Genomic DNA, 14,913 nt, shown 5'->3' on the forward strand with positions numbered 1-14,913 from the left:
TCTCAGCATCAGACTGTATCCCTTTTATTTGCAAACAAAAGTACAGTATCATAAAATACATGGCTTAACAAAAGATGCTGCTTTGCTTTAAATAAGAGATACAACAAAGCTTTCAAGTGAATTCAAGTGTTTGGATTTTTTCAGAAGGGACTACAACTCAAAAGCTACTCGTGTTGCCATAACAACCTTTCAATCTGGGATACACTGTCCAGAATCCACAATTCTGCTACATCTTTGGAGGGAAACAATGCACACAACGATTCAAACAAGCGAGGCGTACACCATCACAAGCTTAAAACAGTGCCATCAAATATCAATGTAAAACAACATGAATCTCAACACGTTAAATGTGATAGAAACCTCCACACAAGTTTCGAGTACCAAGATATTTGACCTATGATCACTTGCTGCCCTTTAACCAAGACCAAACACACCTTTTCATACTGAAGGTCTTGTAGCCTTCATTAAAAACCAGCATCTTGGTCATCATCACACTAAACTGAGTAAACCAGCATTTTGGAAAACATAAAAACAGCAAATGTTATTATTAATACATTCCTGTTTCGCAAAAACAGCACAAATAAATACATGGAAACATTATAACTAGGCTATCGCATTAAAGAAAGTGAAGTTGTCCAATTGGAGACTACAGTACTAGATTTGTCCACTGCATAGTTGAAAAAAATTCCCATCAGGGACAATAAAGAATATTCAATTCCATTCAGTTCAATAAACTGAAAGCTCTCTGTCTGAACCTCACAGTGAAAACATGGTTAAAGTGCTTACGCGATCGCAGTGAAAGGCAATGGCATGCAGGTGCTCCCCACAGACAAGACTACCAATGCAGCCAGCCCTCGCAATATCATTTCAGTGACCAGTTTCTTGCTTTGACCGCATCATACCAAACAGAAAAAAACATCTCAGAACATTCTTTTTTTCCCCCAATTCACAGTTCTACCTGTTCAGTCTTAATCTAATATGTAAAGGAACAGTTCACAAAAAGGTCAAATGTACACAATTTTCCCCTTACCCTAAATTCAGGCTTCAACATGGTTGCTATTACTGCTTTTTCCATGCAATGTACTTCTGTCCACTTTAATAGGTAACAGTATGTCCATACAGTGTCAGAAACCACGCAAGTCTATCTGAGATAACAGCAATTTGCACAGGCAAAGCTGAGTATGTGCTTCCATTTCTTGTTAGCTACATTAGCATCATAGCTCCAGTGCAAAAACTACAGAAGTAAACCTTGGACTCTGAACTGGGGCTGCACGATAAATTGTATTTTTTTCCAAGATACACACCATTATGGGCTGTGATGATAGAACAGATCAAATCCTCTCACTTTCACAGTGCCCAAGTGGTCTGGGCTTAAATCCTGCTCTTCCACATGGAAAACAAGTCACTTAACCATTCAGCTAAACAGTCAATTACAAACCAACAAATCACAAAATTACTACCCTTAGCTTAAGTTTTATACTTAGTGCCAGAGCTGTGTTAAAATGCAGTCTGTAGGGTAAAATGAATAAAGCAGTACTAGCTATTGTCCATTTCGTGCAGCCCTACACCAAATATTACTAAACATGCTATTACTGGGAATCTCGTACATTTGGGATAAGGAGAAAATTGTGGAAGTTAGACTTTTTTTGGCAAACTGTTCCTTTAATATTGTTTTGTTGACTGCCAACTTGCAGTTTCTTGCTCTTGACAGCATCCCTCAGACCCACTCCAATGAAAAAAAGTCACAGCTCAGTCCTTAACTCAGAGACACTCTTACTATTTTGTCTTGACCTACTACTTAATAAATACATACAGAAAACCCTTTATTGTTAACCTGCAAACAGACACTCCATCATGCAATAATCTCTTGTTTAAATAAATAAGACACAAAAACGCAAACACTTAAAAGCTAATAAAATGGCATTCAATGCACATAAAAACGTCTCAGTCTCAAGTCATAAACATGGTTAACATGATGCTGTTGCTGGAGATCTGAACTAAAACATGCCAGTATGTCTGTTTGCTTTAGTCTTCTTTAAAATTACATAATCTTCTGTAAAACTTTGGGCAATATAATCTCAAATAAACTCAAAAATGTATGACTGCAATCACTTAATGGTGCACTTGAGTGGTTAAATACGATTCAGTAGTCCTTACGCAGGTGCCGACAGAGACAACACACACACACACACACAAACCCACACACAGACACTGACTCACTCCTCGAGTGTGTGATTGAGCGCCAGCAGTTCTCAGAACCACTGTAAAGTGGGTGTGCAGTGCCATCTCAGCTAGATGGAGCAGTACAGAGAGAGACAGTACAGGCATGTTGCCCGGCCCCCAGCCAGGCATCCAGATTTATATAGGCTTGTACAGCAGAGAGGTGACGTACTTCTTCTTATATCTGTGAGTCGCACTGAGGACCATCACACCATCCTAGGAAAAAACAACAGAAAGAGAGAAAAATGCAGTGGGAGAGGGCGATATTGTCATTTCTTACCCAGCTGTTCCCTAATATTCTTCTGTACAGATTTCATACAGATAGACAGTTTGAGAAGTCCTATACCTTTATTGAGAGTGCATATAGATGGTTGAGCATCACATGGTTGGGTTCAGGCAGCAGAGCTGGATCACACTGTAGGCAGATTAAAGACAGCGGTTTGTTTCAACATCAGCATGAATGAATGTTGGAAAACATAAAAATGGCAAATGTTACTATTGGTACATTCCTGTTTCGCACACATGATGAATGAAATGGCTTTATAGCCTAATACAACCTTATGAACTGTTTATGAATTACTTCACTGTAGCAGCACTGCTTTGGCATTTTCCATTTTAATGCACTACTAAATTGAGCAGCATATCATCACTGTCAGAACAAAATCGTCTAATTTTACAGGAGATGGAAAAAGCATTCTTAACTTTTTTTGGGCCAGTTAATGTAATTTTGGAAAACTTTCTATTAGTCTGTTCATCATGAAATTTGAAGAGAAAGCCAAGAGTAACTGGACTCAAAATTAGGCAAAAAAAAGCAAAAGAACTCTGCAAATAATCATATCTTTGTTCTAAACGTTTAGTGATTCACAGGTCAGACAAAACAAAACCTTTTCATTTTCAGTCAGAAAACGGTGTTACTCCATGGCCAGCCCATCTTGCATCTACATGATGCAACAAACAGACAAGAACCGCAAATGGGACGTCCCACTTACTAGCCACAAAGTGGGGAATACATATAATATACATACTACGAATCCAAATTCTTTTGACCAGCTGGCTCTGGCGGGCGATTAATTGTCAACTGGCAAGCCTAAAACAAACCCATCAGAATCTCGATAATAAAATGGATAGTTTCGGTTCTGAAATCTGATTGGCTGGGCCATATTTGAAATCACTGTAAAGTACTTGATATAGGCATACTTATGAGCATACACATCAACTGAATGCGCAATATTAAAAATGTTCCTTGTATAAACCACTCAGTGTAGTACTGATAGGTAGGGCCAGGCAAAAGGTGTTTCTTTTTTTTTTTTTTAAGTAAACAGCCCAAAACTGTATTGATCACACCCTACATAAGAACCTGTCTTTATCTAAATCGAGGGCCTGACAACTATATGTTAATGATCACATGCCCAAACAGTAAAAAGTTGAGGAAATGACAAATATGTAATGATGGGCTACTGAAACTGTTAAAGCTATAATTATCACTGACTACCAGCCCAAGTTAAAAGAAACGTGACTGTGGCTAGCTATAGCTAAATGTACCTCAGTGGTCACAGTCCACCACATCCTTCTTTATAATATTTCAAAACCATGCATGATTTCCTCACATTGCTTTGCATCACACTATATCTCTGAGAACAGTGTCGAAATAAGTTGTCTGTTCTTTTGCTTGGGGATGCTGGCTTACAGTATAGTCCATTTGGTCACCGTTTTTAACTGAGCATAGCGCCCTCGTGCACAGTTCTAACAGGAATTGTCATTTATTGTAAATGAAATAAAATTACAAGGGAAATTCCATCGACTTTTCATATTTTCTGCATAATTCACTCATTGAAGTGTTAAGTCATTCAGAGTGGTTTGGTGTGAAATGGTTTACTGTAAAGAAACTCAGATTTCTTTATAGTGGTGGTGACAGGAAACCATGTCTACAAAACATGTCTACAAAACAAACACAGCCACTTTATTTACTATCCAAAACCACAAGTGAACCTACTTATGCCTTCTGAGTTCTTATATGTAATGTTACCAAAGGTGAAATAGTGGTAAATGAAAAAGAGAGTTTTCCCTATTTTTAATTTTTAATCATTTAATTTGAAACTATTTTTAAAATACGTTTTACCTTATAATGCCCTTTATGTACCTCTCCACCATGAATGGATTGACAAAAAACGTTTCAGGTCAAAATCTTCCCAAAGCTACTGCAAAACAACGTATTAATGTAATAACTTTCTGTGAAGGAACTTTCAGAGGTGGACATCTGGTTCCTACAATGAACGATTTGTTATTTTATTTACAATTTTTTAATACATCAAGTAATGTTTGCAATAACAAACAAACAAAAAAAAACAACCACAGATAACAACCCACTTCTGACCACTGTGAATGACTGTTCATATCTTGATATGCAGAAATTCTGAAAATCAATTTAATTCACCATTTTCTTTAAAGATAGCACTTGTGGAATGATCGTTTATTTTCTGGCTAATCATTTTCATGTAATAGATACTATCAAGAACATAAACCCTCACCTTATTAATTTAGTTAACAGTGTGGAAAAGTTCATTTAATTTTGGTCCAATTCATTTAACAAAATTTAACTAAACCAAAAGGAAAAAAAAACTGGTTATAGCACTGTATACCGTGTCCAGGAATGAGCTTCCTAAAATGGCTCTTACACTGACTCAACCATTACAATGACTCACTGATACGTTGGTGTCTTTGTTGAGGATGACTTGGAGGAGGTGAGGGGGGAGGATGGGCGGGGATTTGAAACGTTCCTCTGGTCGAAACATGTATACTTCCTGTCCATAAGGACCAGGCGGGGAGCTGGACAGATCTAAACAGGAAATTACATGTTAGATCTTAGCTTGTGGTTGCTGGACAAGAATATAACTCTACTCTGGTGAACCTAAATGGTGTATTTTGTATGGTTGCCAATAAAGGACACCGCTAACAGCAGCAAACTCTGCTTCTATGCTTTTATGGTTACATGATTTGCTCAGAGAAAATAACTTGCAATATGTACAGGCAATTCTGTTTGTGAAGAAATTACAGCTTCTGATAGTTTAAGCTTGCTCATGTGCATCTGTTCTAAAAAAACTTACTGCAGGGTAGGCGTAATACTTAGTAGAATTAACCACTCTTACCAGAAGTATCAGAGCACTCAAGTGAGTCCACCTGCAGCGCATCAAACACCTCAAAGTCAGATTTCTTCACCTGGATCAGGTTATTGATGGTGCCCATCTGACTTGTCACCACCGGCTGGTGAGCAGAACATGACCTAATTAAACTGGTTTCCATTTGTGCCATGCAGTTTTTACTCCACAAATGAACTGAACAAACTGTACACACTTCCAATGTTTATGAAAATCTACATCATTTTTAAATAAGGACACAGATTTCTCTATTCCTGATAGAGCTCTAAATAAGCATTGCAATATTACACGGATATATGTAAAGGTATTAATAATAAGCTTATCCAATAATATGACTTTACATTCCAATCAGAGTATCATTTACCTCAGAAGGGTCATGAACCCACTGCCCATCAACAAAGAACTTATATTGGTGCTCTCCCTCAGGCAAATCCAGGATGGCAACAAAGTCATTATGGCTTTTTTGTGAGGAAAAAACAGAAGAAAAAGAAACAATACATGAGTGTTTTACTAACCTGATCATATGAAGTTCTGTTATTGTTTCAAAAGGACACCATACTGTTCTATTTGCCTGCACAGTTTTTAAACAGTAATTAACTGTAATTGACTATTCAATACAATTCAATAATTGACTTTATGTCTCTGTGGATGTTTAGAACCGTCACCTTTTATTGAGTGGGATCTTGGTGTTCCAGTTGTTGAAGGAGCCCGCGATGTATACCTCTTTTCCCCCTCCTCCCCACCGTATAACTGTAGGCCGTGCCTGTGGACCTGTTTTTACCAAGTCATCTAAATCCGGAGGAAAGTCCTTCTCCCCTGCAGTCTGGTGAAACACACAGGCTTTACTCTGGGACTGCAACCGTTAGCTGACAAGGTCGTCAACAACAATGAAAACGTTTAATTAAAACCAAAACCAAAAGCTCTTTCTAATAATACACATAGTTCACATGACAAACATGGTCATTCAGACAGATTGTGATTCATTACAGAAAGCAGAGGAAGCTATATGGTTTCTAGTGTTTTGTTGCTCTGTAAAGAAGAAAAGTCACAAAGACAGAACATGAATGATGGGGGGAAGTGAGAATAAACCGAAGAAGGCATAATGGTTCGATTTGTGGATTAACCAAATAATACTTGACAGATTAATCCATACAGAAATGACTCATCTCAACACTGGTTATCTATGAACTTTAGTTAGATGCTAGGGGGCAGTTTTCCAGACATTTTCCAGTTACCAGGGATTTAAAATATGTTTTAGACTTGAACAAATCTTTATGTTTGAATAACTAGGCTCAGGGCTTGCTGTTCCAATCTTGGACCACTAATTTCAGCTGTTCTAGGCCCACCTTCAAGGACAAATCCAGTTAACCATTGAACTCCTACAGCATACACTAAAGTCTGTGCCATGGGTTTCCATACCTTTGCATCAGGTCCATGCGTGTTAAAGATATTAGGGTCATCTGTGCTGTCTACCATCTTGCTTGGTTCATGGTCTTTGTGGCTTCCACCGCTGTCTGTGCGATGGCTCTTGGCCCCATGGCGGTCACCGGAGACTCTGTCACTGGTGTTGCCCATGGTTCACCAGTTCAAACACAGAAAGCTGCCTTCTGATACGAAGAGCAATGAAAAATTCAGAGGCAGGACACACAAAATCAGTAAACTGCTCCAGTTGTCTATGCACTGGCCATTAGGGAGAGAAGGCTCAGTAGTCTAATGTCATGAGATCTATTATCCACATATAGAGGTTTATTACCCCTCCACCCCCCGTTCAGATAGACACTGAATAATAGATTTAGTGCCTTTGAAACTATATGTGAAATACTACTACTACTGACTAACAGACTTAACATCTTAAGTTTCAAAAGCATTCACTGTTTATTAAATAAATCTTTTTTAAAATTTTGCAATCTGATCATTTCACTATATTGAGCCCTTATCCTCTTAGCTTGGTCCCATCACAGTGAGATGATTGGATGCCTTTCACTACACAACATGGGTTTAACTCCTACATTTATCCAGAGAGGCAGAACTCACAACAGTTTGCATGTCTATGTTGGTGGGGATGGATCCTTTACTCCCTTTCATTAAATAATCACGAATAATAGTGAGAATAATAGACATAACAAATACTATATGGTATCGCTGACTGACCAGTGCTAATTTAGAAAGCCACCACCTCTGTACTATGAGACTAAAATGTCTAGCTGACCTATGGTTGCCACACTTGATCAGCTCGATTTTTTACTAAGTTCAGCAGACAGGTACCTGTGCACATGACGCAATACAAGGTAGACAGATATCAGTTCAGCTATAGGACCTAATCGTCTCACTTATTGTGCTTAAGTGCTGCCCAGTGCCTAAACATGTCACCAGCAGCGCTCCTTTCTGCAAACAACTGTGCCTGCTTTGAGGGTAATCTGAACTCATCAAGCTCAATCCTTTAAAAGAATCAAGTTAACTGCCTAATAAATACTAACATATGAAAATGCTTAGATTCCTGGATATTTTGTGTTTAAGAACAGAATTAATGTTTTTCCTGGACACGCAAATTCTGGGAAATTCTAGATGGGTGGCAACCCTACGATCTTAAAATAGATGCTTCGGGGTTTGTTTAGTAAAGGGAATGGTTCTATTTAAAACCATGACTTCTATACAGAACCACGACATGCTTAAATGGTTTTTGCATGGTGAAATGGTTCTTCAGATTGATGGGGAACATGTTGTATATGGTTCTATGTAAAACCTTTTTGAAAATGGTTCTATGTGGCACCAAAAAGGGTTCTTCTATTGTTATGGACTTTACATCGTAACAACAGAGGGACTGTTTTTGGAGCTATATAGAACCATTCTCAAAACCATATAACATCACATTCTCTATCAATCCGAAGAACCATTTCACCATGCAAAGAACCACTTAAGCATGAAACTGACCGTATCTCTCACCCACAGTAAAATATATATATTATAGCATAGGGAGGCATACAAACACACAGCATCCTAAATGACCTAAATGTGTGGCTCTTGTGAAAAGTCCGAACTGTTGCGCTAGAATAACGGAGCGGTGTTCACAAACAAGGACCTCGCTGACTAACTTCGCTGTACGTCCAAATGCGAGCGAACTAACATACATTCACTATAAATGCATACCAACACTCCGCCCGTCGTCTCTGACCTATAAGCGGTGAGGAATAACTACAATCTAGACAGCCGGCTGCTAACAAGAAGTCCGACACTGCGACACCTTCACACAGACTGGACTAACCGAGCTAACGGTAAACTTCCAATGAAGGGTTCTCCCTGTAGCGAATTAGTCTATCTATACAAAACAAATGAGTCAATATGTCACGGTATAAAAATGAAATACCTGCCTTGTTTGCTTAAACTATCTACACTAACCATTCCGTTACGTTAGCTTACTTTAGCCTGTAGGCTAGCTGGCTAACCGCTAACCAGGGTTAGCTAACCTGCTGCCTAAACCTTAGCTCGTGTCAGCCGACGGGCCGGTTATAATTCACTTCACACGTCATCAGCCAGTCGGGTTTTAACGAATACATTCCGAACATGATTTAAATGCGAATCAGTCTCACCAGATACACAAAAAGACGGGGTTTCTTTTTCGGCGCCGCACCTTCTAATCCAACTTCAACAACATATTTGACAGTTAACACGTACGGCACGCCAGACACCCAAAAAACAAAACGCGTTTTGCTTCCTAAAGGGGAATTCCACCGACTTTTCAAAAATTGTGAAATTAAATGGTTGTCATTTCTGCACAATTAAAGATGCATACAAAGTAATTCATAGTTTTGATGTTAAATGCTCTATCGTTAACGTCTGAAATTCACAAAATACACTCCCGTGAAAAAAGGGCCAAGCTCAATACGGTAAGACATTAGGTTTTAATGGTCTTAACAAATCATTACAAAACAAGGTCACGTAACTTAATATGGCACAGCGTTTCCTTTTAATTTCTTTAAATGTTGAAGTCTTGTGGGTAAACTTGCAGAAAAAGTTAGTATTGCTCCACTCAGCACTGATAGCTTCATACTGTTGAAAATCATTGCCAAGAAAGTTTGCGTTTAATGTGAGAAATATTTTCTATAAGGTTTAAATCTGGACTCTGACCAGCCAAAACCATCAGTAAAAAACATTATATTTGTATTTTTTAAAATTATTATTGTTTTATTATTCCTGCGAGCCAGAAGGATAATTGGTTTAGAAAAATGTGTGTTTTATTATTATTATTATTATTATTTGCTCAGGACTGTATGTCACAGAAAACTTTTGCATTTTGTTCTGCGTTGCCTGATGCCTGGGACATTGCAGAGAGGTACAAAGTGTTGAAAAGCAAAGTAGCACCCAAAGAAAATATTTTATCAGTTTTTCTACTATTTTACCTTTATCAATATCAACATTATATTTGAAACTCACAACACATCTGGATATATTTGTGCCCCTTTTTCTTATCACCACCACTGTAAAAAGAAAAAAAAAAGTCTACGTTTCTCTACAATGCACCATTTCACGTCAAACCACTTTTACATTTCAATGATTGAATTATGCAGAGTTTCTGATGAACCAGTGGAATTCTTCTTTAATACCCACCACTCAATAAACAAACGATCAACTGAAAAATGTATGAGAAAAAAATAATAAAGCAACATGTTTGGATCTATAAGCAATCACACCCTGTGATGGACTGGCGACCTGTCTAGGGTGTTTCCTGCCTCCAGCCCAGTGAGCACTGGGATAGGCTTCAGCACCCCCTGCGACCCAGGAGGATAAGCGGATTAGATGATGACTGAGTGAAAGTAATCAGTATAACTGTGGTATCACAATTGTAAGGTCATATCAGAATATAATACCAAGACATTAGGAGCTAAATCAAGAATAAAAGTATAATAACACAGTAAATTGTGGTACTGATCATGTGTGGGCCACACGGTTTTCCTAACATCATCTGCTCATTGGGATGTTTAATTTTCCCCACTAGAAAGTTATTCTAATCCCACCCCCTAACCCAATGAGAGAACGTATTAACTTATTACATTCTTATTTTCCTTTTACAATTGTATTTTTAAAACATTGTAGTTACAAAATACTGTGTAAGGTTACAAAATATAGTCGTAAAAACTACCTACCTGGCTTTCAGCCCAACACAAACACTGTATTTTGGCCCCTACAGACAAAAAAGTTTGGGCACCCCTGGGTTACATGCTGATATGCTGGACTACTAATAGAACCACAATAACTAAAAACAATGCACTTCATGTTTTAATAATGCTGTTTACTGACAAAAATTAACACAAGTTTTTGCTTCATATTAAAGCTGGAGGAAAAATATTTTAATAATATCACACAGGTCTCAGTATTACCCTCATTCTTCTTAACAGGGATAAATGTGCTGTCTCACTGCTGATTCCTCTGTGTGGTCTCTTGTGTTGCTCTTGGGTGGCTGAACAGTTAAAGACAAAAAGGAAGAGTTATTTGGTGTTCACTGTTGGAAAGCATGTTAGTTGGAGTTAAAAACGGAGAACATCTGTGCTAATGATGAGTGAATAACTAACCAATATCTCACTCATGGCCCTGGTAAGAGAGGGAAGTCCTTCAGGGAACATGATGCTTTGGTGCATCTCTCGCACATCTCCAACTTCCTTGGTAGGGGATGAGGATGACTCTAATGGTACAAACTCAGTGACATCACATGCTTGGCCAAGCAGGATGAGTGGAGTGCTGGGTTTCTGGATGTCCTCTGTAACGTCACTTGGACTGAAGGATGCTGCCTCATCACATTCAAGAGGGAACGGCTGTTTGCAAGCAGAACGGCTCCTTTTAGAAACCCACCTGTTAAACTGCTTCAGCATATAGACAACATGGTTCAGATGATACATACTGAATATGACTAATTTGATAAATTTAATTTAGTATTTGTCTGTAATGTGTAATGTATTACGAATGTAACAAATCAATTTATTATGAGTCATGCATTACTATTGCATTACTATTGTCAAATATAATAAATAAATACTACAAACAATGCTGCAAACAATACTCACATTCAAGCTCTTCACCTGCTCCTCCACAGTCTTTAATTTCTTGTAGAAGCTTTTCTCCAGTTGTTTGAACCCATGGTGTGAAACCTGGCCTTCTTTTCTTTGGGGGACACTTATGGGCTGAATATCCTCACCATCCTCATCCTCACTGCTCTCCAGCTTGGCAAATACCATCTTATCCTGCCTACCGTTCTGGATGCAGAACACAAATATTCTCTTTAAGAAAAATAAATGACCTATTTATTGTTTTATGAAGCCTCATATCACTTCAGTTGAAGAAAGCAATTGCTGATCTAAATGAAAAATAAATAAGCATAAATATGAAACATTTTAAACAGTTACCTCCAGCATCAAAATTCAACACTTCTATTTGGCCGAATTACTCAGTACACCCAGTATTGAAAAATTCTATATAAAAAAACTGGTGATCGGCCGATAAGCATGTTACTAACAAACACAAACAGCAGTGCCTCTGATCAGGCCGACAACAAATTCTTCATCAAACTGTCCATACGGAAAAGAAATATACAGGCAGGAATTTTTTTCTGAGTGAGATACACTTTGAATGCACTGTTTTATTCCAAAATCTATTCCAAACTATGGGTGTAAGTCTTCTGACGCAAAAATATTTAAAATTAAAGTCAATCTGCAATCAAAACATATCTTTTTTTATCCTGTTAGTTCATGCTCCTATCATTCATTAATTTATTTCTCACTTACTTACTATAATCTTCCATCAAAATATCATGATTTTCTGCCTGCCTCTGAAACACTATCTGATTTACTGATTTGATGTGTATAAGTGGGTGGCAAAAACTATTTTTTAACAATAATCTCATGTTTCTCTTCCCCCACCATCTGTCATTGAGAGAAAATGGCCAGCTAGCTCAGAGACCCTCCCTGAATTAGTCTTTCACTCAGTAGAAAATGTGTTATGATTTCTGATTCACATTGTCTTTTAAGGAATGGTTCACTGAAGAATCAGACTTACACAGTTCTCTCATTTACCCCCAACCATAGTCTATCGACTGCAATGTAAGGTTTGCTTCTTTAGTTTTGTATTAGGCTACTTTAGCCTTGGAATTTTACAAGCACTGCACAACTAAAGGAGCAAATGTTAGACACCAAACCTGTCTTGATCAACTGACTATGTTTGGTGTTTGGGGTAGGGGAAAAACTTTTAGTGAACCATTCCTTAAAGAACAAATAGAGTACACAAGTATGCAAAAAGATTGTTATTTTCTTTTTGTAAAACTGATTTTTTTAATCATGGATACTGACATTTAAAGTTTTATGAACTGAATAGAATGTGTAGAAAAAAGTATTGCTCAGGAATCAGTATCAAAGTCACGGTATTATTTTTAGGGTCAGTATTGAAAATTGTTAATGGTACTCAGCCCTGTACACAAATAGCTGAATATTTAAAGTAACATCTGACTGGTTACCTTGAGGAACTGCAGTGCTGATAGGAACCCTGCTGGCTTCTGCTCTCTCTTTGGGGGGTCTGGTTCATCTGCAGTTATGTGCTTTAAAAAAATAAGAAAGAACTGCCAGTCCAAACACACTCTCTACAAATTTTCATTTCATTCTGAGTGAGCTGAACTAACAGTTTCGTAAACTTTGGTCTTGCTGTCTGGTCTCGCCTGCTTTTCTTCCTCCAAATCATCAGCTGTCCACTTCAGTTCTCTGACCTGAAACCTGTCTTCATTCTGAAGGTCAAACTCCTGCACGTTTGAAAGAAATGCGCATTATTCAGAATCCCGAATGAAAACGACTAACAGTGAAAACGATAACTATCCTTATTACAACTTGCCTGCCTCCGCCTGTCATGTCTGTTAGCCATCTTCGGTCTTTTTCCTCCCTCTGTTTTATTTCTGTCTGTGTAAAGTGGAAGGCTAAGCTAGTTAGTTAGCTAACAGTTCCCCCCAAACGTGTTTCCACGTAGGCTTTGAGAAATATTTCAGTTAGTTATAAGTTAAGTTAGATAAGGTTAAATTAGATATTGTATGTAACTTCTAGTTTAAAAATATAATATATGACACTTTAACACGCAGCTATAATAAATAAACAAACCCAAACTGAAATGGCTCTGCTGGGTTTTTGCACTCGTAATGTGTTGCCAGGTCCGTTACTATGGAGATCTGAGCAGAGCCGGTGTGGATGCGCGCGCCCTCACGAGAAACCGTTCGTTTTCTTTACTTTATAAAGCAAAAAATTGCAGTTTGTGAATGTTGAGACTTTTTTCCAGCGTGCGAATGTATAAAAAAGGATGGACATCGTTTTTATACTGAGACGCATCCACTTAACGAACTGTCTGTGAAGGCGGTGAAACACTTCATTAGCAGTGGTTTCAAAATGCAGCTGTACGTGTATTCAGATTGCAATAAAACGTTTTTACTGTAATACGTTTTTACTGTAAAGTTTTTCACTGTTTATTCAGTTCTTTATAGTTACGTGTTCTTTGTAGCTCATTGGGTAAATATGTAGAACCAGTACTAATTAAAAATGAGTAAAGTCTGCTAATACAAATAAAATAAAGAGTTGAAATATGAATATTGCTACATGTAAGCTAAAGCTACTGCGCACTGAATTCACGTCATTAGACTGGCAGCCTCCTTTAGCAGGTTTTGGCAGTGTACATTTCCATTTACAGACTGAGGGCAGATAAAAAGAAGTCAGAACAAAATCATCAGGTTTCCCTGCAGTTCTCTGTTCTTCATCTGATTCTCACTGAAACAGGATAGATATTTCCTTTTAGCTTGATTTGAAAAGATCTACAAAGGTACATGTACTCAGGCTAATCCACTACAGACTCAGCTTAATATCACTGCTCACCCCTGATAAACTGATCGGAATATCCTAATTATTATTTTAATGCTGGTAACATTTTTCTGAAGATATTTTCTCAGGACATTACCTAGGTTTTTTTCGACTTTTCCCGTTCCACCTTAAATGGTGCAGCAGTCACGTTCTGAACCGCTGCGCCATTTAAGGTGAAACGGGAAAATTCGAACAAGCAGCCGGCGAAAAAGCAGCCTTCAGCTTCATGGAGGGTTGAAAGACATGATATGAGGAGGTTTCTCTATTTCCGCTTAACAGCTGAGTAACATTAAACTTATGTCTGCTGTTTCACATAACAGGTCAGTATTTTGTCTCGTTTGCTAATGTTTGTGATGGCTAGTCACAGCTGCTGCACCATTTAAGGTGGAACGGGAACATTCAAACAAGAAGCTGCGAAGAAAGAACACGGGTAGTATTTTTGATAAGGAGTTTTAGCCTATCAAAATATCCCACCCAGAGGTTTTATTTACGGGTATACCGGTAATTATGCGCTACAGTAGAGCATTTTGATAAGATACCACAGCTCGTCAGAGCACCCCCACAGCCCGCCTTAGTATCGTGTAGCTTAGTGACATCAAATTGATGCGCAGTAGCTTTAGCTCGCTTGTAGCAATATTAGTATTATAGCTCTTTAACAACCTGGT

General features: G+C 38.1%; 2 protein-coding genes across 3 annotated transcripts; both read right to left on the reverse strand.

Annotated features, from left to right (window-relative positions):
• Positions 1 to 9,063, reverse strand: prkab2 (protein kinase, AMP-activated, beta 2 non-catalytic subunit). 2 transcript variants are annotated; one of them, XM_036556356.1, is made up of 8 exons: positions 8,963 to 9,063; positions 6,795 to 6,982; positions 6,041 to 6,198; positions 5,740 to 5,833; positions 5,367 to 5,481; positions 4,923 to 5,056; positions 2,567 to 2,635; positions 1 to 2,436 (listed from the first exon to the last, which is right to left on the reverse strand). In XM_036556356.1, exons 2-8 carry the CDS (start codon positions 6,948 to 6,950, stop codon positions 2,359 to 2,361), a joined length of 804 nt encoding a protein of 267 aa, XP_036412249.1. In that variant the 5' UTR covers positions 6,951 to 6,982; positions 8,963 to 9,063; the 3' UTR covers positions 1 to 2,358. The 2 variants fall into 2 exon arrangements, with proteins under 2 accessions (XP_036412249.1, XP_036412250.1); XM_036556357.1 differs by having other exon boundaries at positions 6,795 to 6,979; positions 8,963 to 9,057.
• Positions 9,064 to 10,732: 1,669 nt separating this feature from the next.
• On the reverse strand, positions 10,733 to 13,271 carry LOC118797537. Its single transcript, XM_036556898.1, has 5 exons — positions 13,242 to 13,271; positions 13,036 to 13,152; positions 11,432 to 11,620; positions 10,943 to 11,230; positions 10,733 to 10,830 (listed from the first exon to the last, which is right to left on the reverse strand). The coding sequence occupies exons 1-5, from the start codon at positions 13,269 to 13,271 to the stop codon at positions 10,762 to 10,764; spliced, it is 693 nt and encodes a 230-aa protein (XP_036412791.1). The 3' UTR covers positions 10,733 to 10,761.
• Positions 13,272 to 14,913: the final 1,642 nt, after the last annotated feature.

This window comes from Colossoma macropomum, unplaced genomic scaffold (assembly GCF_904425465.1).
Source record: "Colossoma macropomum unplaced genomic scaffold, Colossoma_macropomum, whole genome shotgun sequence".
Lineage (NCBI taxonomy): Eukaryota > Metazoa > Chordata > Actinopteri > Characiformes > Serrasalmidae > Colossoma > Colossoma macropomum.